The following is a 26,233-nucleotide window of genomic DNA, read 5'->3' on the forward strand; positions in this document are numbered from 1 at the left end:
AATCTAGACAACATCAGGCCTGTTGGTGACAGACGGGGTACATCTGTCTCAAAGGGGGAAAGGATCTCTGCACAGGAGTTAGAAGGGCTCATTGGAAGAGCCTTAAACTAGATTTGAAGGCGGAAACGGATAAAACCATTATTAATAATTAGAGATAAGCCTGGAGGTAGTAAATCAATGTTTGATGGATGGTATGCTAGCAAGTTCCTTCAGTCTGCTGCCTCAGTTGCAGGGGTATGGAGATGGATGGACATCCATCCAGCAGCAAAGACGTAGGGGTTACTGTATGTTAGAAATCACAGCAGCACATGAAAATGGTCAAGCATGTCTTAGGGTTCCTACCCCAAAAAAAGTGGCAGGATCAATAGCCCAAATGAAGTGCATCTACACCAATGCATGTAGCACGGGCAACAAACAGGAGGGGCAGGAAGCCATTAAGCAGCAGGAAAATCTGTGGGATAGTTGCTGTCATGGAAATAGGGTGGAAAGACTCACACAACTGGAGTGCTGCAATGCATGACTATAAACAGTCCTGTCAGCCTGACCTCAGTGGCAGGGAAGGTCACGGAGCAGATCACCTTGAGTGCCTTCATGCAGCATGTGCTGGACAATCAGGGCATCAGGCACAGCCAGCACAGGTTTGTGAAAGGCAGGTCCTGCTTGACCAACCTGGCCTCCTCCTATTACAGGGTGACCCACCTAGTGGATGAGGGAAAGACTGTGGATGTGTCTACCTAAGGCTATTGACATCATTTGCCACAGAATTCTCCTGGAGGAAGTGCTCATGGCTTGGATGGGTGCACTGTTTGCTGGGTAAAAAACTGACTGGATGGCCAGTCCCAGAGAGTGGTGGTATAAATCCAGGTGGTGACCATTCACTAGTGGGGTTCCCCAGGGCTCAGTACTGGGGCCAGTACTGTTTAATACCTTTATCAATGATCTGGAAGAGGGGATTGAGTGCACTCTCAGTCAGTTTGCAGATGACACCAAGTTGGGCAGAAGTGTTGATCTGTTGGAGGGTAGGAAGGCTCTGTGGAGGGATCTGGACAGGCTGGACTGATGGCCTGAAGCCAGTGGTATGAGGTTCAACATGGGCCAAGTGCTGGGGCCTGCACTTTGGTCACAGCAACCCCATGCATTCCTCCAAAAAAAAATCTCATCTACCTATAATTCCAAAGTAATCAAGGACCCAAAAAAGGAAAAGGGCTATGGCAAAATGGAGAGGGAAAGATATTTCAGGGTGCCTCCTCTTCTCCAGCACGCTTTACTTTAAGTGTTGTTAAATGTGGAGCATCTGCTTGGCCTCAAGGGCAAGGGTAAGAAGAGCAGAGAAGACTTCTTTAGTGATTGCTCAGACTTTCAGGGAAGTGCAAAGGAATGTGAACCTTGCAGGTGAGGGCATTTGCTGTGCAGGGAAGGGAAAGATAACTGCTAAGGGAGGGCATTAACCCGCTAACGTGTGCTCCCCAAAAAAGCAAAAGGCCAAGGAGGCCAGTGCTGCAGATGATGCAAAAGCAGATTGCTGCATGGAGGAACCCTGGAGCCCCAAGGTGGATTCTGTAGCCCTTGTCCTGCACACGGGAGAAAGCTGTTGGTGGGAGCATGGCAGTGGAGGAAGCATCATTCTGGGGGGAAACTTTGCTGTTAGTGCACATGTATTAGCATGTACATCTCAGCCTAGAGGTGTACACGGAGTACTTGTACATTCTGCATCACATAGTCTTGGTCAGACACACTTATTTTTGTACAACACACTTCTCTTTTTTTTTTTTTTTTTTTAATAACAGAGCTGGAACTTGGTCCACCTGCCTTTCCCATGGGAACTGTAGCATGCAGCCTCCAGAGGGCCACTGTCCGGCTCCCGCGTCCCCGGCGCTCGCCGGCCGTGAGAAGGACGGTGCCGCGGGTGCGGGGCACGGCCGGGCGGGGCGAGGAGGCAATGGGATGGGAGGGCGCTGCCGGCGGGAGCGCGGCGCCGGGCCCCGGGGGCGGCCCGGGCAGGCGGGGCGGGACGGGTCGGGACGGGGCAGAGTCGGGAGCGGGGATCGGCCATGGGGAAGCTGCTGGTGGTGGCTCTTGTCGGGATAGCGGCAGCCCTGGTGGCGGAGCGGCTGCTGGCCCTTCGGTAGGAGCCGCCCTGCGGGGTTTCGGAGCGGCGGGTCGCGGTGCCGGCGGTGCGGGACGGGGGTGGCCCGCGGGTGGGGGGCGGCAGCCGGGTCCTGCCGCGGGGCTGAGGCGGGCACAGGGCGGCGAGGGCTCCCCTCCGGCCTTCGAGCTGGCGGGCGCCACAGCTCCCGGGCTGGGGCTCGACTTCGGCGGACACCCGCACTTGCACAAGTGCAGTGGCAGCCAGAGGGGAAGGGTTCTTCATTGTCATCACCATCGCTATCATCATCATTATCAAGGGAACCGTTTTTCCCCAGAGAAAAACTAGGCACTGCGATGCCTTTTTCATCCTCTTTCTTCAAAAACTAACTTCGGGAGCATTTGTGCAATGGAAATGCCCTTTGCAGTGGGAGGATGTGAAACTCTCCCTGGAAAGATGCTGGGAGCCAAGAGGCCAAAGGGAGAGGGTTTCCTGGGGCAGGGGGGCAGTACCTCTGTTTTTACAGAGGCTGCAGTTAACCGGGGTATATCAAAACCCAATATCTGCGAATTTACCTCATCTCCCACCAACTGACCGAACAGTAAGTGGAAATCAGTTTGTCAGAAACGTGTGTTACTTTCTACCAAAGCTGACCTCTGGATAACAATAGCCCCTGTGTACATGAGGTTTCCTCTGATGGAGCACAGGCTTTGGTGATCCTAAGATGTGACCTCGCTGTAGCTGAAATACCCAGCCATATCATGATCCTCATGCCATGGTGTTACAGCAGTTTCTGTCCTGAAAGCTACCAAACACATAACTGGTCATTTCAGGTCAGAAAAGTGGTGGTGAATTACTGTGTTAAAAGGCAACTACATCATTATAATTTTGCTCATGTCCACAAGGACTCCAAATGCTCTATTTCAAAGCAACAACACCCAGCTAATTGAATTTTGGGTAATTGTAGGTAATTACAGAAGGGGGGCTGTACTGCCTGGACCCAGGTACCTCACATAGATGTGTTTTCATCTTGCGCTAAATCCACCTCAGGCATTAGTGATAACCACAGAGGTAGAAGAGCCCTCCTGCCCTGGAGTCACACAAGCTGGGATGGCAGAGCTGGAAAACATTCCCTGGCTTTACTGGGGTGAGACATTTCGAAGGGCTGTAGAGAGCAACGGTCCCCACATCTCCTCCAAACTGAATGAACAAATGCAATATTGGAAATCTGGTAAAGAATAATCTCCAGATAAAAACAGGATCCCCCCTGTCTCTGTAGCTCTCTGTGGGTTTTTCCTGCGTGCTGTGTTTTCAGCAAACTCCAGCGTAGCAGAGGTCTTAGGATGGTTGCTGAGTTTGGAAACACACAACTTCAGCTCACAAAGTACTCTAAAAGTCATTTAACACAATTAAGAGAAACTGTGGGTAATTAGCTCTTGCTGTGTGTCTCTGTTATCCATTCCCCACCTAGAAGGCAGAAATCCAGCAAAGAGTCTTTGCAGTTCCTTCTGAGTTTGGTATTTTGTGGCACGTACAGCAGAAAACAGGTGAAGTTCTGTGTTACCAGCTGAAATGACACCAATTCCCCTATTGACATTTTAAACTGCTCATTCTCTGAAGAAAGCGCTGAGCTAATTTGTAAAATGTGAATTATATAATTATAAAATGTGTGTTACTGTTTTCCTCAGAACAATGTGCATATGATACTGTTCATATGTATTTATATATTCACATACAATGTTATCATTTTGTAACACTGTACCCATAGGGCACTGAACTTGCATACTATGTTCAAAACAGCAGCCTACTTCCAGAAAGATGCTGACAGTTTTAAAAGAATTGGGAGCAAAACCAAAATAAGAAGTGATTTTCAATCCTGTCAAAAAAACCCCTCAAAACCAAAACCCAGAAATCCATGGTTGGTAAGTCTAGAGATGAGGAAAACTGAAAGAGAGGTCTTTGAATATGCAATGGGTTCCTGCTGAAGGAAAGGCCTATCCTCTGTATCCCATGAAGTGGGACAGTGGGCGTCAGACTGAAACTGGAAAGAGAAACAGTGGGACAAGGTGCCATGCATTGGGGTTGCACCAAGTAGCAAAAGTTCCTTCTTTTTTTTGAAGTTGCATCCTCCATATATTGCAGGCCTGCTGTGTTCTTGGTACGACCAGTTAGTTATCTAGGCCATCTGGCTGAGTGGCTCAGGCTGTGTGAGGTAGATAAACTGACACATTTTGGAAAAGCCTCTATATGTGCTGCAGCCTTGTGACTAGTGTCCTTTTGAATTACTCTCATTCCAGCCCATGAAGTGTTTCCCTGGGAATGCTGTCAGGATATCATCATCCCTCTCTGGCTGCTAGCTGAGTTCTTGCTGTGCTTTTGGCTCAGGGTGGCTTGCAGCCTGCCTGGGAAAAGCTGATGAAAACAGGGAAGGGAAAAGCCCTAAGCAGGCAGCAGTGCAAACTTCAGGCAGGATTGCCTTGAGCCACCCTTGGGTGCTTGGTGGATTTGGCTGTGCCAAGTTGCCAGTGGGCAATGGGGGAGCTGATATTCCTCCTGTGCTGTTTGTCAGCTGGAAGCCAGTGTAATTCTCTGTCAGTACTCCTGGACTCGAGAGAGAGGGCTTGGGAGAGTTTAACTTGGTTCTTTTCCCTTGCTGTCCTCTGCACTTTTTACCCTTTTTCATCTTTTCTTTTGGCCTTATGTTAACAACCTATGTCAATGATACAGCATTGAAGCAATTTGCAATTCATATTTTAAGTGATTAAAACCAGGCAGGACTGACATACCATACGACGCTCAGCTGTAGCACATACTTTTCATATCACTGACTGATACTGCTGTTTAGTTTATGTTTATGCCTAAAACTAAACATGGCAAGTTTTTGCTATGGGATCTTTGCATTCAGAATTTCCTGTGTTGGGAGCAATAGCCTCAACACATGCGTAGGATAGACATGCAAAGGAGTAACTATGTTAGGTTAAATGCTTTCTTCTGGGGGCAAAAAAAAAAAAAAAAAAAAAAGGAAGAAATATTCTAGTACGCTACCCTGACATTTTCATGTAGAAATACAATATATTTCTTTAGAGCACTGTGGACCAGCATGGTCAAACACAGCAATCCTGGTAGTGAGGTGTCTTTCATAAGGATTTGCAAACAACTTGGAATGGAGGAAATTGAGAAATAGGAACTCGTGTAGGTACCTGTCTGTATCTGCTTGTTCAGTGAAGCATGAGCCAGAGACTGAGTTTTTTGGGTACTTGAGAATGAAATAAGCACCGCTGAAGAGTGATGCTTGGAGTGGTATCAGGAGAGAAGCAGAAGGGACAGGGTAATTGCTGAAAATTGTACTACCAAGTCCTGCTTGTTGTAAGGAAATGAGTACTCCAGCCTTGCAACAGTGCTATCACTACCTTTGAATGTGGAGTAAGAAATGCTGGTGGCATGATCAGCAAATACAGCCATTGGGTTGGAGTAGAAGGTCGTCCTCTCCTCATCTGAAATGCTGGTCCTAACTGTGGGATACTACTATAGTTAAGTGACTGAAACCTGAAGAAAATTTGGCTGTCTTATTTTATTGTCTGAGCTGGGGTGGGCCATGAAAGCTTGTTCCTGACGCTCATGAACAAAATCAGTTTTCCGAAGTTACTTAGTGTGGAACAACCACTTAATCCCTGGACATATGTAACTACCACAGTGATTTGGAGCATTTGCTGCTGCAGTTCTGGGGTTTGTCTGTTCAGTATCTTATGGCTGATTTGTTGCTGCAATGGAGCAGACAATAAAACTAAAAACTAGGAATGTTACCTGTTTTAAAACTGGCTGTATGCTGTTAACCCCGCTCTTTCCTCTTGCAGGAACACACTCAATGCTTCACGGGAAGTAGCCCCAGTAACACTCCCGAACTGCCGGCTCATTAAAGGAATCGGTATGTGCTTAAAATAACCGAGTGCCTTGCTTTTGTCCAGCCTTATTTTGTAACTGCTTCTTAAAGTCAGCTTCCAAGCCTGATCCCAAAAAACAAAGTGCTCATTTGACTTTCATTTGTTACTCAGACTTGGAGGTAGGGAGAAACTGCAGGAAGAAAATTGTGCTGAAAAACTAGTTTGATATAATGCTTTTTGCCTTCAGTATTTAAAGTTTCTGTTCCTTTTCTTGAAATTGAGTACCTTGCAAACACTTCTCTGTTGCTGAGCCACTTAGGAAATGATCTGGCTTTTAGATGAGGGCATGTTGGCTCTTCAGGCAGGTACCTACAGGTGTCTGTCAGACGGTAGTGACATCTTGAAGACAGAACATGCTGCAAGGGTGCAAGCTTTTGGAGAAGACCACAGGCATATGGTGAAGGAGCGGCTGCTAAATGCCAGCCAGGATTGCCCGCCTTAGTGCCGCATTTTGTGGAGATTTAGGAGCTGGCTGGTACCGCGTGGTGCCAATGGCAGGCAGGAGCCCAGCGCGGTTGTGCAATGCAGCTGTGTGGTTTCAAAGAGCAAGGGGTTATGTTTGCTAACAAAGTGGCCAAAATGTTGACTTTGTACTTTGGATCATGTGTTTAGCACACACCAGTGTTTCTGTCTTGTTTTTTTTTTTCTCTCTGATTAGGATAACCAGTGTATAAAATGGATAGCTTTGAAATTGATTGCTTTTTTGTGTCTCCCTTTCCCCAAATAATAATTTTAAGCTTAATGGCTGGGGATTCTCCCCTCCTTAGTATTTTCAGAAATGTCTTAAATTCTTTTGAAATTTGCCTGGATTTTGGATATGTAAAAACATCATTGGATGAGCTTTAACAGCCTTGCCTTTGAGCTTGCTGAGTCAGTGAGTTGATTTCATAAATCTTGCTTCTTCCTTGTGTCAGGATTCAAGCATCTTTGTAAAGTCAAATTACTGCCACGAATGAGTATATGCTGAGTTCATTTGCCTGAGGTTATGTACAGAATTGCATTTGAAAAAAATTCCAGGTCTTCTAGATTGAGCTGCAATTTACTCATACAAGATTCTGAATAATGCTTTTTTGATGGTGATTAATATAATTCTTTTAAGCATTTCACTGTTGCAATCTTTTTAAGACTTTTTTGCAACATGATTATTGTGTTGAGGAAAGGATAAAGCTGGAAATGAAAAATAAAGTTGTATTTCATTTCCTAACAGCATTTTGTTTTCGGTGCCTGACATTTACGTGGAGATTAGGTGAATTCTGAGAACCCATCTCTGCTTGGAGGTTGCAGTGGATCAATTTACAGAGCTTCATTTCTGCTTCTTGCTGTGCTCCTCTAACACTGTCCCTGCACACTGAGCTCTGCACCTTGCCTTGCCTTTGCTCTGTTGTTTATAGCTCTTTAGAAAAATTAATATGCCAAAAATTAATTCAGCATGTCCAATGTGGCAGAAAGAGAAATAACAAAGGATTTGTGCAAACTTAAAAGTTGGCATGTTCACTCAAATAGCTTCCAAAATTCGTTTGCTATGACTGGGAAGGTTATATTATTCAGGGAGATCAAGGATCCCTAAAGCCTAGTTGCTGCATAGGTAGCACTATTCAGACCAGAGGGTTTGCTGTACTCAGATCTGTAAGATTGCTCCTGTGGGTGCCTTTGTGTAAGAACGCCTTTCTCCACGGACCTCTTGGCCTCCTGGGCCTTTTTCCATTAAAGTGCTATGATAAAGTTGAATAAACATTATGTCTTTATTTTAATGTTTAAAACAGTCCTTCTGAACTCCTAAGTGAGACATAGGTCCCAGGGCTGGATCAGCTATGAGCAAAATTATCTTAAACTATGCCCTTTTCTTTCTGCAATTTCATCTTTTCTGTATCTCTATTTTTAAGACTTTGATCTATTCTGCTTTTCACATACTGTGCTATGAAAGCACAAATGCAAACATTGAACAAGCCAATAAAAAATTGCAAAAAAACTTCATTCACCAATACATAGGAAAGGCTATATTCTAGAATAAACAGTAGCTTCTGATTTTTATTGGTGCCTAATCATGTTACTGGTTTATAATAAAGTAACCGTATCTCCTGTTCTAATTCCTAAAGTTCAAGAAGGTACAGAAGAAGTTGCCAGAAATACTTTCATCCTGGAACAATTCCTGGGATATAGGCAAAAGAGTCTCGTGCTTTTGGACATGAAATCCAGATGGGGTTTTTATTGTTAGATACACCTGCAGAATACATCAATCTAAGATAAAATAAAGAACAACACTTCTAGAGTAGGTCGTAATTTTTCTCAATATTTGTTAATTTTTTTTAAATGCTGCCTGTTTAGATAATCGAATGGACAAGCTGGGCTCAGTGATACAAATAAGCAATATCCTGCAGGTAACTGATACCTAATAAAGCAGTTCCTATCTCTCTCATGACATATAACACCTGGAACAGCCCTCCCAAAATGGGGCCCAGAGGAGAGCCCGTGAGCTTCCCTGCGGCCGGCTGTGTCCCCATCCCCTCCTCACTGTCTCCCTGGTGCTGGCTCAGCAGGGTTGCGCTGAATCAGCATTTCACTGCTCTTCTGATGGCACTCAGTCGCTTCCACACATACCAGGACCTGGCCATGAAGTGCCTGAAAAGTGCTTTGCTGGGCACTTTCTTCCCAAGCAATTGGGTGTGGGGCTCTGAGCGCTCTCCTTCCACTGGAAACTTGTAGTTTTTAATTATCTGCTCCCAATTAGCCTGCTCATCTTTCTGCTTGGCAGCCTCACTGATTCAGTAGCAATAAATGATTATATCTCTGTTTATTCACTCACCAGTGTGTGCTGCCAGCAAAAGCAGTCTGTCTAGCTCATGTCACCATGGCAATTGAGCCTCTCAGCATTTATTTGTGCTTTTATCCTCCCAGCAATCCCGGGAAGTGGAGAATCGCCACTAACCCCATTTTATAAATTAACCCAGACGTGGAAAGACTAAGGCAAAGAAAAGGAGTTGCTGGTTTAAATGAGACTGTAAGCTGAGATAAAAAAAAAAAGCCGCAATTCAAAACTTTAATTGGAAAATACAGGCTCTAAATCATAGAATCATAGAATCAGACAGGTTGGAAAAGACCTCCAAGATCAAGTCCAACCCTTGATCCACTACCGCCATGGTTACTAGACCATGGCACTAAGTGCCACATCCAGTCTCTTCTTAAAACCCCCCAGGGACAGAGAATCCTCCACTTCCCTGGGCAGCCCATCACCCTCTCTGTAAAGAATTTCTTCCTAATATCTAACGTAAACCTCCCCTGGCAGAGGACACTGTGTCTCTGGACACATCAGTGCAGATGTTTGCTTTCTGCCTGAGCCCAGTGAAAACTCAGACAAAAACCCAGGGATGGGCTAACAAGCTGTCTTCCCCCAAAATGAATCTTCAGACCTTTTGCTCTTCAGAAGGCAGGGATGCTCTGCTTGTTGGAGTCATGGAGTGGAGCAGGGGTTTCCTGAGGTTGAGAAGATGCTGACCCTGGCCCTCAGTGAGAAGTTGTGCCACTGCATCTTCCCAGGTCTGAGCTGGGGAGAAACCTTCCTGGATGGATGAACTGGGGGTTCTGGTTCCTCTCCACTAAAGGGCTTTTGTTTTATCTTCTTTCCTACCAGGGAAAAATATTACAGGATATACAGGAATTGGTAATATTGGAAATGATTACCTGCAGTGAAAAGTGTGGTCTAACTATTAAAGCCCTTAGCTGTTATGGATATAGTAGGTTCTCTGAAATTTGAGAGCTTTAACTAAATATTTAGCAATCCATCTTCGTGAAGTGTCCTAGCTCAACCAGGAGAATTAGCGTGCACAATTCTCAGAGCTGCCTTATGCAAGCCTGAGGCCCGAGTCATGGGGATGGTCCTGCCCTGGAAATCTCGTTGCCCACACTAATTGCTGCAGAACATCGTCGTCAGAACCTGGTGATTCATCCCACACTGTCTGGGGGCACATGGAGCTGGGTGAGAGGCTGCCTGGCCACTGCAGGGGCACCCCTAAGCCCCCAAAACGAAGTGAGCTGCAGTACTATTTCCTAACCTGACATGCTGTCTTCTGCTACCACTTTTAAAGCAGAATGATCTTTTCCTCTGAACTTCATTGTGTGCTCAGTCATACCAGAAAGGGGCATTTGTGAGTGCTGGAATTGTACTAAAGAGGATTTTTTTTTCTATGGGAAATATCTAATGTCACCTGAAAAACCCTGTTTATCTTTGTTTTCAGAAGCTGGTTCCGAAGACATCGACATACTTCCCAATGGACTAGCTTTCATCAGCTCTGTAAGTGCCCATGGCACCTTCCCATGCAGGGGCCTGCTTTCTTCCTTACCTGCAGAAACCATAGGTGAAAATATCAGGAGGGAGAATTTTTTTCTACAAGGCTGGCTGGCTCCCTAAGAACAGCCCAGTCTTGTGTTGGCTTAGCTGTCATTCCCTTCTGCTTGAGCAAGTGCACTTCTTGATGCAGAGGTGGTGTTGGTGGCTCTGAAGCATGTATATTGCACTGACTTATCTGCCCACGTAACCTTGACTTTCTTTCAAGCTACTTCATTGAAATGTTGAAATGTCAGTCCTCTGCCATGTTAAGAAGATGTCTGAATTTCAAAATTAAAAAAAAAAAATCAGATTTTGTTTGTTGATTATGTTGTTCCTGATTTTTTTTAGCCTTTAGGACATAGGTTTTCCGGCTTTCTTTTGCAATCAGGATGGCAGGTGATCATTTTCTAAAACAAAAGCTGATATTTTCATCTACGTGTTCCAGGGACACACAGGGAATGATAATGTTGCAAAATGCATACAAGAAATCATGATCTGTTGCGCTGCTGCTGTTCCTCATGGCTTTACCATGTTGTAGTGGTGCCTGGTTCCCCCCCAGTGTCAGTTTGCAAAGGGGTTTGGCACACAGAGTGTGGCTGGAGTGGGGGCTGTGGTGCCTTGGGTGTGGTTCCTTGCACCCTCCATACAGTTTGCTCCCTTTGCACTGTGACTGAGGGCTGGATAGAGAGAGCAGGGTCATTCCCTCCACCTCCATTGTGGCTCAGCAGGCTGAAGCAGGGGGACATCCTGATGTATTCTTGCAAGTCAGAGCAAGACTCCAGCATTTTCAGCTCTGTGATGCTCCTGTTTACTTTTTATCCAGGAATAATTTTTTTATGTTTTGATTCTATAGGGCTTGAAATATCCAGGATTAAAGAGTTTTGCTCCAGACAAGCCAGGTGAAATATTTTTGATGGATTTGAATGAAGACAATCCCAGGGCAGTGGAACTGAGAATCAGCCGAGGGTTTGATCTGTCATCATTTAACCCTCACGGAATCAGCACCTATGTAGACAGAGGTAAACAGCTTGAGGTGGTGGCAAATATTGTCCTAAAGAGCACAAATAGAAATCCCTTTGCAGCACCCACAATAGCTTGCTCTTGCAAGGAGACAAAAGGGTTTTGGGGGTTTTTGTCTTTGTTGGGCTATTTTCTAAATGTCATCTATCAAAGGAAACAACCTTGCACATAATCTCAGTCTGTCTAAAACAGAAAGATGTCCTGTATATTAAAAGGAAAGGAAACATGAAAAAGTTTGAGTTGAAAACCACAGAAAATTTATTTTGCCAGTTTACACTTGTCTCACACTGGGTTCAGGTATTTTGAGGAGATACATCCTTCACCAACTGGTAGTGCCCAGAGTGGAAACTTCTGTGGCAAAACGATAAATTATCAAGTCTCTGTAAATTACCAAAACCTCTGTTACTCTTTGGCCAAGCCAGGTTCTCCTCTCCAAGATATGTTCTCCTGTGTCAGGTTCTGACTACCAATAAAGTATCTTTTTGCCTGTCCTTTCACTGGGGATTTTAGTAGGGCAATTAGAAGTCTGCAGATATTAAAAGAACCATTGCTGCAGCTTGACCTGTGTCTCCATACAGTCACCCCTTAAGGGAAGGTGTTGGAGAAATCAGTGGTGGCTAATTCAGGGTCTTACCAGAAGGGCTGGGCAGAAGGGCTGCAGCCTTACACAGGGTACAGGAGCTCCTTCTGCTTTCTCAGAGGATGTAATAAACTAACCAAAGAGCCCAAACTGGCTCTTTGAGATCCTTCTTCCAGTTGACTGGGGCTGTTTCACAGATTGGAAAACCCATTGGCTTAGGCACAAGGATGAGGTTGTGATTTCTTTCTTCCTTGATAGAAATAGCAAACATGTAGTTTACCCAGCAGGTCCCTGAGTGAGGCTGGGAGAAATGTAGCTGGAGATCTGGACCTTGTTGCAGATGCATCCTGCAGTACATAGATACTTGTCCCTCTGCCTCTGAAGAGCCCTGACACAAATGCACCAAACTTGGCACGTGCTCTGTACTAGAGGCTGCATCAGCACTGGGGGTGCTCAGCCATGAAAGCTGCTGCAGAGAATTCAACTGTTTCCATTTCTTTTTTTAAGATGACACCGTGTACCTCTTTGTTGTGAACCATCCCCATCAGAAGAGCACAGTAGAATTGTTTAAATTTGTAGAAGATGACAATTCTCTTTTACACCTGAAAACCATTCAACATGATCTTCTGGCAAGGTATGGGACCCACATACCATCTTCCTCCAGAACAGGCTGCTTTGAATGAAATCCAATGTAGGATGATTTTTGGTTTTAAGGTATTATTAATATGTGATATTTCCCCTTTAACCATCATCCCTGTTTCTCTTATTGATTACTTCTTATCTATGAAATCAAAAGCAATGTTTCTCCAATCTCTTCTGTAAATTAGATTTTTAATAGTTCTCCCACTCAACTAGTCTTAAGCACTGCTGTGATTGATGGCAGTGAATTAGCTTAGCATCCATTTCTCCTTTCATGTAGCCCACTCTTGGGTCATTGCAGATATGAATCTCCAGATGTTTTATTATTCTGAATTTGCTATGCTACACTGTAAAAATAAACATAGATGTAGCTTTGTCTTTTTTTCTTTTTTTTTCAATACAAAATTTTCTTGGTCTGTCCTACTGCAAAATGATTGTAAGATAAACAGGACCAGACTGATAAAGTTGTCACAGCATCTGCCTGTTCTCGGTTTTTCACTTGAGCGTAATGAAAAGAGAGAAGAATTTCCAAGGGCTTATGGACAGGCAGCTAGATTTCTATTTGATGCCGTATAGTCCTGTTCAGGTTTCAGCACTGTAAAAAGGATCTAAATAGCTCAGTGTCTATCTGCAGTGCCATCTCTAATTGCAGCACCCTTATGTCTGTGGGATGACCATGTCCTGCCTGGATTCTGGGCAGTCCTAAAATGTTTCTTCATACATCTCATTTCATTATTTTATTTAACTTTCTCCATTTCTTTTTTTTTTTTTTTTTTTTTTTTTTTTTTTAGTGTGAATGATATAGTAGCCATGGGGCCAGATAGTTTCTATGCTACCAATGACCACTACTTCACCGACTTCATCTTGATGTTCTTAGAGGTGTTCTTGGGTTTAACTTGGTCAAATGTTGTGTACTACAGTCCAAAAGAAGTTAAGGAAGTGGCAACTGGCTTTTGTTCAGCCAATGGAATTAACATTTCACCTGATAGAAAGTAAGTTTCTCCTTACCTTAGATTTTGTTTGATCACACAGAAGAATCCAGAGATCCTGATTTGTACATATGGTACCTCCGTGGTCAGGTGTCTAAGCTGGTTCATATAGGGCAAGGTGCTGCCTGTGCAGTGTAAGTAGTACAGAGCGATTGCAGCACGGGGTTGTGTGTGTTGGCGTTCAGCAGCAATGTTTGCTCCTTTGCATCGTAGTTTAAGGGCAGTAAGATCAAAGGTTGCTGCATTTAAAGCAGCCGATACAGGAGTTTGTCTGTATTGCTTGCAGGGATTAACAGGGCAGAGTTTCTGCAAGTGGGGAACGTTCTACCGTCCTAAAGTCTGTGTGACCGAATCAACCAGTCCTGTGGTGTGGACAGGTGATCTTAAATTAAAAAAAAAAAAAAAAAGGCATAACTGGGGATTTCTAGTTCCAAGGTCTGTTTTGGTGTTGCAATAGAAGAACTGGCACAGTGTGAAGATACATTAGGATCTCAGCAGGTTGGCTTCATTTCAGTGCCCTGTGGTCTGCTTGCAATATCTGTTGCTGTGTGAGAACTGTGGGCTGACATTCCTCATGGGAAGAGCTGGGCTTGCACGGAAGGAACTGTCTGGTTTTCGTGTCTTCTTACTCATATACATTGCTGAGAGGTGCTTTGCTTTCTTTTGAAGGTACATCTATGTTGCAGATGTATTTGATCATAGTGTTCATGTTATGGAAAAACACACTAACTGGAATTTAACTCACGTGAAGGTAAGGTGCTGCTGTTCTATAAAAAAGAGACAAATGTGAATTTTGGACAGAATAGTCCCCATGAATGCTTGAGATGTCAACATGATTATGTGTAAAGTTCTGGTCTGGGTGGCTCCTGCTGTGGGGTTGCAGAGGTGCTGTGTGCCCTATTACAGAGCTTCAGGTCTTCCACCCTCCCTCCAGCAACCAGAGAGGAATCCTTGGGCGTGCTGTTGAGCCACAGTGGAGGTCTGCCTCAGGCAGTGTGGGTCAGAGCACAAAGAACTGAAGGAATCAACAAACACGTAGGTGTGAATGAGCTGATAGGGGAAGCTCAGAGCAGCAAGCAGGTTTCTCATGGTGTAGAGGTGGGGGTGATGCATACCAGGGGAAAAGAAAAACAATACTGGGGGAGAAAATATTTCTTAAAAAAAATAAATCTAAGATGTCAGATGAGAGTCTTGGACAAGTCTGTTCATTATGTTGTAGTTTACTTCCAGGACTTCTGATAGCTTTAACTTCTTGTTTTTGCTTTGTGTTGGATAGACACTACAGCTGGACACTCTGGTCGATAACTTGTCTATTGAACCTCACACTGGAGACATCTGGACAGGATGTCATCCCAATGGGATGAAGCTGTTCTACTATGATCCTGAGAATCCTCCTGCTTCTGAGGTGCCTCTTAAGAGACATCACTGGTCTCTTGGCTGTATCTGTGCCCAAAAGTTGTTTTGCTCAAATCACCCTGGTATAACGTAACTGCATTACATAGAGAAGGGCCTGGCCAGCCTTTGTGAAAGCAAAGACCAAGCTGGCTTCTGCTTTCAAGTGGAAGCCCAAACAGCATAGACTCACTAACAAACGCCTGTTCAGATCCTCGGGTGACAACTGAATGCTTTCTACCCAGTAGCTCAGTCACTTTGGACTTCTCAGGCTGCTTTCTGTGCAGCTGTGGCCACACCCAGATTCTGATGAACTGCATTGATTACCGAGCCAGCACATCTTTGCCAAACTAAATATGATTGATGAGTGCAAAGCGTGACCAGAAACGTTTGCACAGTAATGATTAATCAAGGCAAGTGTGATTCATCAGTAGGTGACACTGTAATCTTTCTTTCCTTGTGAAATCAATGAGGTACTGGCCTCAGGGTAATAGTGGCCACAAGTGCAGCTGGCTGGTTGGTGTCCATTTGATTTCAGCCTTGTCTGAAGCGCCCTGTAAGACACTTCTCAAAATTACCATGTTCAATAGCAGTAGACTTATGGTACCAGGCATTTGTTTATTTTATCTGGAAAAAGCATGAAAATAAGAAGATATTAACTAACTCTTCAGCAGGAAAAAACTGTGCACATTCCTTGGAGTGGGGATGACTGCCTTCCTTACAGACATGGGGTCTCTGTCGCACAACCATTTAAAAAAAACCCCAAACTCAGTCTTCATGGACTGTGCTTCCCTGAAGGCCCTATCACAGGAATCACATGGTTGTAATTATCAGCAGCTGATCACCCTAACTAGTTTGTTTAAGTTAATATGCTGATGTTCCCTCCATGCATGGACCATTTCCACCTGCGGCCATTTCAGTAGATGTATCCTCCCCCTCTGGCAGGTTCTGCGCATCCAGAACATCCTCTCAGAGAAGCCTGTGGTGACACGTGTCTACGCTGACAACGGCTCTGTGCTGCAGGGGAGCTCAGTGGCAGCCATCCACGAGGGAAAACTGCTCATTGGCACAGTCTACCACAGAGCTCTCTACTGTGAGCTATAGCTCGTCATGGGTAAGATCTGCTGCAGCGGAAAGGATTTAATTCCTTGGGAACTCAGTTTCTGCTAGATTTGCTAACAACAAGACTGTTCCAATAAAGGTTAACTGCAGTAATAGAGATGTATTTTAGCCTTCCTCTCCAAAATGAGACTTCTACACAATAGTGAAGGAAATGTAATTGAAGGTGAGAAATTAGGTTATTTGTGTAATGGGGAGGACCCCATATCAGTAACAAAGGGTTACCTTGAAGTTCAGTTTCAGATTGCAAATGACTAAACTGTCAGACATTGAACTCATCTCTGCTGGCTGGATTTTTTTTTTTTTCCCCATGAGAAAACCGATTTTGTAAATAAGAATTGCTGACTACCAGTGTGGTGTGTGTTTGTGACTGACCCCTGGGCCTTCCCAGGGACTGTGTGAGATTCTTCTGAATCTGCCTACTGGCTTTCCCTAATGCTTCCAGAATAACTGGAAGGTGAATAAATGTTATTTTAGTTTTATCCACCTCCCCTTCTCCCTTCAAGCCATTTCCTAACATTTCATTACTTCAGGTTCCTAAATTTTTTTTAATTCTATTGAGAAAAGAGTAGGGTATCCCTTCAGAGTGGTTTCTTACTGAGTCTTCCAAAGGGAGTTTGAAAAAGTTTTTTTTACTCTTAAGAGTGGGAAACGTCTTGAGCACCTTCATTGAGAAGTGCATTAGCAATTACTATTGTCTGTCACAGAAAAGGGAGCATTTCTGGACACTTTGCCACAGCGACTACCCCCAAGCCTTGGTCACACATGTTGTGTGTTTATCTTCAGTCGGTCCGGAGCTGATTCCCACTGTGCTACTGTGCAGCAGGCACCCCTTCCCGTTTATCTAGCATCAGTTACTGATAATGTCTCACACTGCTAAACAGCCTATCCAGGTTTCCATCAGCTGGTGGTTTTGCAATAGTGTTAGTAGTCACTTTCAGTGAACTGAACAGAATGTCCTTTGAAGCTGGAAATCACTTTGGTGCTCTCCAGTGTGCACAGCAAGATGCCAGAAACCTCTGTTTTGGCCACCACTTGGTTTCCTGCTCATGGAGTGAGCTCTTCTTGCATTTAGTGTAGATATCCTTACCCACAGAGCAGCTCCTGCTGCTCTTTTTGTCCTTCCAAGTTCCCAGCTGTGATCAGCCCTCCAGTTTTGTGAGAGATGCTGACATCCAGCTAAAGGTTCTGTGTTACCTGTGGTGGCTCTCCTGCAGGGGTTGCTGCTGTGCTGCCTGCACATGACTGCACTGGCCCTTCTCAGCATCTTGGCAACCCCTCCAAATGCTGCCACCAGACAGACCTCCCTAGGGCTGCCAGCCCCTCTGTATCCTTCAGCTGATGCAGTAGCTTTTCCTCACTGCAGTCCTTCCCCCATTGTATGGAGAAAAAAGACAGACTGCTCCTGAAGGATGAGCCTGGGAGGAGAGAGAGCCAGTCCCTGGGGTGCCAATTGCTATGCTAGCTTTGCTGTTCCCTCCTGCAGTCTGCTCCACCACCAGCCACAGCCCCTCCAGTCTGGAGAGTACATAGAAAGTCCAGTACTTTGAAAACACAGGAGTACTTGTGCCTACAAGATAGAGAAAATAACCCACTCTGTACTGGCTCAAACACTGAGGCAGGAGGCAGAGTATGTGCAAACCCTCCTCTGTCTGGATTTTCCCATTCTGGCTGAGAGGAGGTAGTACTGCAGGCTGAGGTTTGGGTGAGCAGTGGCCCTGAAGAACAATTGTGGGTACTGACACCTTTTGGCTCCTGTGCTTTTCCTTTCTAACAAGCCTAATGGCTTTCATCCTCTGGTAGGAAAAGATCTGCTGCTCCTTCCCTGATGGAAAGGGACAGCTCTAACCAGAGCAAGGAGTTCGTGCCAGGGCTCGTGGCCGAGGCAGTGTTGCTGTACAGGAGGGACGATGTCATCCCCCTTCCTGTGCACAGCTGTGGGTCTTGCCACATCACCCATCTCCTGCCCCCAAAAAGCATCTGCTGCACCCTGTGCTGCCCCAAGCTCGCTGGAACAGACCCTGCTTGGTGTAAGGCAAGTCCCTGGGCACAAAGAAGTTCTGTGAGGTTGAAGAACTGAGCCAGTGGGCATGTTTGGCTCAGTCACTGCGCCCTTCCTGATGCCAGCAGCTTCCCCCTGCTGCCATGGCAGAAAGCTCTTTCACATGCATGTACCAGTACAAATGGCACATGCTGCGGGGGTTACCGATGGCCAGAAGGGGAGACTTGAGCATTAGTTAACCGCGTGGCCAATTGACTTGTCTCTTGGTGGCAGCCCTGCATTAGTAGGTCTGTGCACAAACTGCGTTCACAGCTCCTCTCCAAAATGCTCACAGTTGATCTGCAGACTTGAGGGCTGCCCAGGCTTCACTGTCTGCTCACAAAGGCTTTGGTGACAAGGACTCAACCATTTGGATCACAGTTTTGAATCTCGCTGACCATGGCGTGCAGCCCTTCCACAGAGCAGAGTTGGCCTTGAATGAGGGCGGCTTTTGTCTCATCCCTTCCTTGTACTTGCCTTTGGCATTACCTAACCCTGGCTTTGCTGCTCACTCCTTAGCAACTTCTCTCCCTGTGGGACACTTTCAGCTTCCCTTGGAAGTGGTGTACTTTCCTACAGGAACGTGTAATCCATTTTCAGTCTTGAGGAACAGACATCATTCCCAGAGTCCAAGCTGAAAGGACTGCTCTGAAGAAAGTTCTCACAGCAATGAGAGGTTGGGCTATTAACTTGTTCATGATTAGCCATCAACAGTCTGCACAAGCATTCTAAAGTGGTTATTTTGGGATTGTGCCAGTATTTGTTCTAAAGTGCCATCTCCTAAAGAGTTACATCACACATTAGTGGCAGTAACACACTGAAATGCTGATCAGCCACTCTGCTGGTCCTGGATTTACTCTGTGTTTGTAGAAACGCAATAACCATTTCCCTCAGCAGTGGCAGAAGTAACCCATAAAAACATTAACTTCAAATTTTACAGTGGCTTAAAACATCTTCAAATAAGCAAATCCACACATTGTTGGATCTTGTCAAACTTTTACTTTTTTGTTGGTTTTAGCCTTCCAGAAAATAAAGATTGTCTTCACTCATCACTGGCTTTTTTTTCTGTTCTAAATGACTCCTGTGCTGAAGGCTTTCCCATCCGTCTGCCTGCAGACTGAGCCATAGGAAAGCGATGTGCCTTATCTTTTCTCACAACATTTGAGAGGAGAGAGATTGTAGGTACTTGATGTAACATTTTGAATTTTAACCTGAGGTGAGGACGACTGGAAGCCCATTGCCAACCTTCTCTACAGGTATCCCAGCCTTGCAGTGCAGAGGCGGGAATTGAAGCTGGGCCACAGTTCATTCAGGTGATGCTGAGCAGGACAGAGATGGCAAGAGCCATGCTAGGGTACAGCTTCTACCTCTTGGCATGACATCACCATTTCATAAACGCACTGGAGGCCTCAGTGCAGAAACAGCAGTGGTGGAAGATGCAGCTCAGGCCTGGCCTCTCAATCACAACGTAACCTGCATAGGGAAAATCCATGCTTGCAACCTGGAGGAGGGCATAACACATCATCTTTAACAAGCTGTAGAGACTGGAGCAGTTCTGGGTATTTCAGAAACCAAACTGCAGCTGGGACAACTTGCACAGACAAGAAAAATGTATGTATAGATGGCTTAGGAAGCTGTTGAGGAGACACATTTTACATGTCAATTGTGGACTTGGAGCCTCTTAGTATATCTCCTTTAATTAAGATAATAATTTTATGGATTGAAGATTCTTTTTATCTTCTTGCAGGTGGTGGCCATATTAGCAGAAAGTAAGGTTTATGATTCAGTTGTTGGGAAACACAAACTGGGTTAAACAGATTAAGTGCAGAGTATTTGGCCTAGATTCTGCCAGATGTAAATCCACTGAAATGACTACACAAATTGGACAGTCTGCACCCTCTGCTTTTCCTTTATTTAATCCTCTACTAAAATCAAATAAATAAAGACATATTAAATATGTTCAGTAGAAGAACTGGTGTACTTTGAGTGTATAAAGTGCCCGTTGTAACTAAGCTACACTTAAATATAAAACGGTAATTTTTTTTATATACCAAAACTAATTCAAGTCTTTTAAACAAACACTGACCAGTATCAGTGTGAAAGTAGCCTATTTTTACATCAACCTGCAGCAAAAGATTGCACTCTACATTTCATCGGCATATGAAAAAAAGAGTAATTCTCTTTCCTTATTTTTTTTTTTCACTTCTTTTTACATAATTACAGATTGTAAATGAGACCCACTTGGAGGCCTGTGAATCATGCCAATTTGGCCATAAGCTAGGATTAAAATAATCTTTGGCTGAGCAGAAGGAAGGAAAGAACAAGCAGGGCAAGGTCCATATCCAACCCCACCCCCCAGTCTGGCCCATGCAGCTGTCCAGTTGTGCTCACCATTTAATATTTCTTCTGGAATGACCAACAAATGGTCAGAAAAGTGAGGACTCGATACAAATTCTAATAAAGATTCAGGATTTCTCATTTTATTGCATTCGTTGTCTAACAACAATAATACTCATTGGCAAGAAATTTATTTACACTAACAAATTAAACCACAAGGCTTTGTTCTTTGTATTTAAACTGTAAGAAAACAAAGGGCCACCATGATGTTTTGTTTTGATGTCTCCCAATAACTAAATATTAACCAAAGTTATCTTGGGGAAAACTCAACAATCTAGAGAAGTTCATATCAACCAAGCACAAGAGAACAAGCTCAGACATGGCACTACTGTGTCCTTCATGCAGGTGATCAGACATCAACATGTACAAACAAAAAGTTCAGGATAACATGCACTTCATATACATTTGATCTCTTTAAAAAAAGACAAGAAAAATGAAAAAATCTGGAGCGCAACCATCTCTTTAACCATATAAAAAGAAACAATGTAAGAAGCCAATTTTTACAGTTAGCACAGTGCATTTTAGTCTTTTAGCTGCCTGGTCTTCTAGCAATATGTGTAACACATGTCAGTGACCAGTGAGATACCATCACAACATGACTGGGAAATATGAAAGCAGTTGTTCAGACAGTAAATGTATATGGGAAAGAATAGTCAGAAGAGGTTCACTGTGCACTCTCCACTTCCAAATGGGCTGGTTATTCCTTATGTCTGGTGCCCTGTGATCCCCCTTTCCTCCAGACATTTCTACATTGGGGCCCAAATCCACTTCCACCGGTGTCAGCAGCAAACCTCCCACTGGAAACCCATCAGGAGGCCCAGGCTCCTGGTTTAGGTGGGTTGGATCCAATCTCATGAACTGTAAGCCCTCCTCAGCTCCCTGGAAGAAGAGACCCGCCTAATGCTGCAAGTTTCACAAACCCTACAGCTTGTTCTTAACACAGTCCACACTTCCCAAAGAAACAGGCAGCCCAAGGCACTATAGCCAAACCTTCCTGTAAAATGTGCATTTTTAAAATAATTACTTGATGCTGAGAGCAGAAGTATCAGTTAGTACGGCCGGTTAGGAGCAGAAAGCACATTTTATATGGAGGGATTGGAGGGCTCGGTGTCATGACTAAGGTGTCACAGCTTTGAAAAATCAGTTTTAGAGGTGGAAAAGGTACAGTGAAATCCATAGAGGAGGCTAACAAAAGGGACTGTGCTATGTGCAGATGACCCACACTCCCCTGTGGTGAGTGGGCAAGTTGCCTCGGATGACACCTGTTATCCTGCTCAAAAACAAACTGCTGAAAGTGCTACAATAGAAATCAAAGTTGGGATTAAAAGCAGAAAATTCCTTCCTAGAATACAGGCACTCAAGTAAATGAGGATCCTCTTCCTTACTACTGTAGAACTGGATTCTGCACTATTAGCAAGTGGCATTTCTTTCTCTTAGAAGTGAAACACAATTAATTCTCAAAAATGATATATCATTGCCCACCTCTTACTTGCCAGTCTGTGAGCCAGGAGGTGAAGGTGGAGCAGCTCAGGAGGAGAGGAGGCCTTGATGGAAGCAATAAAGTATGAGGAACTCTAATGCTCAGCGTCAAACACAACCCTAATGCTCAGCGTTAATGAGAGCTGAGGGCTGGCAAGTTTCAAAGGAAAGCTGCTCAGTAATTCTAATGAAGCTCAATTCTTGTGGTATCCCTGCAGCAGACTACAGTCACAGCACAACAGATGCCATTGCAAAAAAAATATAAGAAGTTAAAAAAATACAAAAGTATTTGTATACACTGAAATACAAACATCACCCAACTCTGTCCGGCTTTTTATTAGTGGCTTCTGTTCCACTGTGCAATTCTAACCCATGATCTAGGACTAGCTCCACTTACAACAACCCCCACCAGACCTGCTCAGAGCAGGGAGTGAAGTGCAAACAGCAGTGGGCAATCTCTGTGCACTGCAATGAACGAGTTCTGCTCCTTCCTTACACCCTGGTCCTGATCTCCCTAGGCAGACTGAAACTAAATTGGGAGTTTTGACATGGAAGTTGCATGGGTGCAGGAACCCACCACATGGGAAAATACAAGCTGTAACCAACAATGTCAGTATATTTGGCTGATTTGAACAGAGCAAGGAGGTACAACTTCCTTCACAATGTCAGTATAATAATAGATTTTTCCAGACTAAAGTAACTTGCAGTGTTGTATCTTTTATTTTCTCTGAGAGTTCCATTTTTTGCTAACTGTCCTTTCTTCACCTTTTTAGAGGCTCAATATATTCACAACCTGGAAATACTGCAGCAATGAGCAGAAACTAGAGTTTACAGAACTGGCCTACCACCCAAACCAGAGAGAAAATAACTTCATCAGCCTGCTGTGGTCACCTGGGTGTAATGATGACACAAGCGCATGGAAACACCACACTGCCTGCACAGCAGTTTAATGGTGGCCAGGCAAGTCAGACTAATCAAAACAGCTTTAGCTCCAGAAATAAATACACAAAGTAGGCAACAAGTACACCTGCAGGTGAGCCAAATGAGAAAATCTGTCAGGTCATTTAGCCCAGAAATTTGTTTCTTCTTATTACATCAAACCCCATATTACTCTGACTTAACACTGGTTTACAGGAAGTTTGGGTTAAGAATGATGAGACATCCATCTTTTGTTTCATATGTCATTACACAATACAAGGGGAAAAATGCAACACAATTTTAAAGATCCTGCAGAACAGCAAGAAAAGTTTCAAACTATGCTTTATGTCTGTTATCCAGTGACATTTCTACACATCCCAAGATCGAGTTGCATATTTAATAAAAGGAACCACATAAATCTCTTTCATCACAGAAAGAAGAGCAAAATTCTTGACATTGTTCTGTTTGCTTAGTTTTCACATGTTGATCAAAATGCATTTTAATAGTTTTATTTTAAATTTAAGCTACTATTTTTTTAAGTTAGGCTTTTGTTTGTTGGGGTTTTTTCTTGTAGTCTGAGAATAACAAAATTACATTATCACAAAGCAGTAAAAATCCCCTGAATACTTAAAGGACTTAAGTTGAATTAGTTATTCTGCAGAATAAGAACACAATTTACAAAGAGATTAACTAGGCACTGTTCTAAGCAGCAAGAATGAAAACTCAGTCAAGCAGTCTGCTCAGGTTTCTAAGAAAACAAAGAACATAAAATGGGGACACCACCTGAGATTACTATATACAACCACTTAAACACTACTACAGTGTAAACATAACTTAAAAAGAAAATCATCATCAAATGCATTTATCAACATTGTATTTAAGAGATTAAATTTCCAGTTTCTTCCAGATAACTTCTCTTACTCAAAGAATGCTAGTTTTATGAGGCTGTTAAACATTTGTATAATTTTTCTCCTATAAAGAGCACAGAAAGATTTACTGCAATGTGTAATTTTTGTTAGCAGGTGTATTTTTCTGCCAGTGGTCTATCTCAAGAAAAATATTGCAAGCCTTCAGAAATATCAGAAAGTATCTTTTATGGCAATTTCAGTTTTAGAGATGAATAAAACATACATCAAAAACCTGTAGAAATTGGATTTGGAAGGAAAAATAAAGCTAATGCTAAGTAGATCTGCTGTGTATTAATTTTGAATGAACTACACTGTCTCAGTTTATAGACCATTTTATATGTCAAAGAAATTATTAGAATCAAAAGAAATGTAACTATAAGCAGTGCACCCCAAGTGTTTCAAACCTGAGCTTCAGAGAACTTTGTAGAAACAAATTTGAATGCTGCAAAGTGCAGAGCAGAAGAGAAGCCAAGCCAAACTAAAACAGACGTTTTCTTCAAAAGAATTCGGTATTTGCAATTTCAGGCTGGCATGTTTTTAAGTTCAAGATTCTAACTTTATGTCACCATCTAAAACAATATATGGGTTGGCACGACCAGATGAAGACTGCCACTTCCAGGATGCATGAATGGGAAGTGGCGCTTCTCAACTGCTACACAGTTAGCTTCAACTGTAAAGCTAATACCCCCCAGCTTCTCATTGTGGAGATTTGCCTGTTGTCTCCCCATTCTTTTGAAGAAATACTGTATAGTTTAATACTGCACTTAAGAGGCAGTAACACCCTACCACTGCTTCTGTTTGTCATAGTCAAAACTACAAAGCAGGCTTCACCGATGGCCTCACACACCACGGGAATCTCTGAAAGATATAATATGACCACTGCTAAGCCAACATTCTACAGCCAATGCCCCAAAATGCAGGTTTTGGTGGGGATATTCTTTAAACACATCAATCAAAGCAGTTAAAATGTGGGAGCTTTGGACTTAGTAACCATCATCTCCATGGCAGCACTGACCTTAAAAGCAATGTACTGAATTTAATTTTAACCAGAATCACTCGTCTTCCTCTTTTTAAAGTGCAGTTCTGTAAAAAATAGAAATCTTTAGCAGACTCAAGTCGGATAATTGTTTCTAACAACAGCTTCATAATAGCAGAGCACAAAGCTTATTCTTCCAATGCTTGTTGGAGAATGAATCTGAAGATGTGGTGTTTTTCCTAGAAAAAAACCCCAAAACCTCAAAACAAAATAAACCTAGTTTCCTGTTCAAAACACATGAAAAAGAAAGTGGAGTGTGCTATAAGAAAGTTGCCTACACACTGGGAGCACAATGAAATTTATACAGATATATATGCTGTGCTCTAGTTAGAAATTTATCCTTGCTCAGATATCTAAAGGATAAATGTTATCCTCAGATTTCTGTGTAAACCCACATAACCATTTAAGGCTTTGCCTCCTTCCTGGATTAACTATTGTACAGTTAACAGAAAGAGTTTCACCTCCTGTCTTTTACCCAGGGGGAATATTGACTCTCCTGTCTTATCTCCAGTGTATAAGAAGAAGTCATTGAACAGTTGTGTTTCCCAAGCAGTGTCGCTTAAAGGTACTGACACAGGATGAAACTTACTCCAGCAGATGGAACTGAGTATCCAAACACTGTAAAGAAGGTGAACTTCCAGTTAGAAAGTGAAGTCAAGTCTTATCAGACAGAGCACAACTCCTTTTACCCAGCTGAAGAAATGTTCACCAATTGTATTGACTGGCCATCCTATTCAGAAGAGGTGAAGCAGTGGACCATGCTCCTTGGCATCATGCTGGTTATTGAAGTGACCAAACACACACAGCTCAATAGAGAAGAGTAGTTTGGAAGGAAACACCACCACACAAATATGAAATCTGTTAGCTGGCAGCAAGAACAAAACAAACCGAAGAGCTGGGGTTGTTTCACATGGCAACAACAACAAGCGTGAACTGGATATGCGGGAAAAGAAAACTACACAATATAAATTTCCCTAGTCATTCTATGTATAGCCCCATTTCTCTGTACACGATCTTGGGTGATGAATACAACAAAGCTGAAGGGGCACCAGTGGATATGCGTTCCTCTTCCCTTGACGTGCCTCCACTTTCTGAACACAGCCGCACTTCTCCTTATCACTGCTCATTAGTGCCCTCTGTTGCATCTGATGAACACTTCTCTGTTTTCTTCGATCTCCTCTGCAGTTGCTCTTGTTCCTTCTTCCGAAGCTTTTCCCTTTGCTTTTCCATTTTCTCTTGAGCTTTGCGAGCCTTCTCCAAGGATGCTTTCATTTCCTTTAGCTTTTTTTTAATGATTGCTCTGTCCTGGGAAGATGTCATACCAAGAGCCTGAAGTGGAGAAAACAAAATTAAAGAATTTCATA

At 43.6% G+C, this 26,233-nt stretch overlaps 2 protein-coding genes across 10 annotated transcripts in view; one reads left to right on the plus strand and one right to left on the minus strand.

Annotated features, from left to right (window-relative positions):
• Positions 1–1,981: 1,981 nt before the first annotated feature.
• Positions 1,982–24,113, plus strand: LOC135425231 (serum paraoxonase/arylesterase 2). Of its 4 annotated transcripts, none has more exons than XM_064677356.1 (10): positions 1,982–2,125; positions 5,941–6,011; positions 10,260–10,315; positions 11,205–11,370; positions 12,459–12,585; positions 13,382–13,582; positions 14,249–14,330; positions 14,856–14,984; positions 15,917–16,085; positions 22,781–24,113. In XM_064677356.1, exons 1-9 carry the CDS (start codon positions 2,052–2,054, stop codon positions 16,073–16,075), a joined length of 1,065 nt encoding a protein of 354 aa, XP_064533426.1. In that variant the 5' UTR covers positions 1,982–2,051; the 3' UTR covers positions 16,076–16,085; positions 22,781–24,113. The 4 variants fall into 4 exon arrangements, with proteins under 4 accessions (XP_064533426.1, XP_064533430.1, XP_064533429.1 ...); XM_064677360.1 differs by lacking the exon at positions 22,781–24,113 and adding an exon at positions 19,388–20,103; XM_064677359.1 differs by lacking the exon at positions 22,781–24,113 and adding an exon at positions 19,224–19,363.
• Positions 20,590–26,233, minus strand: part of PPP1R9A (protein phosphatase 1 regulatory subunit 9A) — a 137,839-nt gene continuing 132,195 nt past the window's right edge. For all 6 annotated transcript variants that reach the window (XM_064677155.1, XM_064677172.1, XM_064677163.1 and 3 more), the window contains one exon: positions 20,590–26,198. In XM_064677155.1, coding sequence (XP_064533225.1) covers positions 25,986–26,198 — 213 coding nt within the window. In that variant the 3' untranslated portion in view covers positions 20,590–25,985. The remainder of the gene's footprint in view (positions 26,199–26,233) is intronic.

The sequence above is a fragment of the Pseudopipra pipra genome, chromosome 1 (genome assembly GCF_036250125.1).
Source record: "Pseudopipra pipra isolate bDixPip1 chromosome 1, bDixPip1.hap1, whole genome shotgun sequence".
Lineage (NCBI taxonomy): Eukaryota > Metazoa > Chordata > Aves > Passeriformes > Pipridae > Pseudopipra > Pseudopipra pipra.

Bases quoted from the DNA above. Each gene is read 5' to 3' on its own strand.
- LOC135425231 (XM_064677356.1), top strand. From the start codon at position 2,052: ATGGGGAAGCTGCTGGTGGTGGCTCTTGTCGGGATAGCGGCAGCCCTG. The intron at 2,126-5,940 runs GTAGGAGCCGCC...TTCCTCTTGCAG, and splicing joins GAGCGGCTGCTGGCCCTTCG to GAACACACTCAATGCTTCAC. The intron at 10,316-11,204 runs GTAAGTGCCCAT...TTGATTCTATAG, and splicing joins GACTAGCTTTCATCAGCTCT to GGCTTGAAATATCCAGGATT.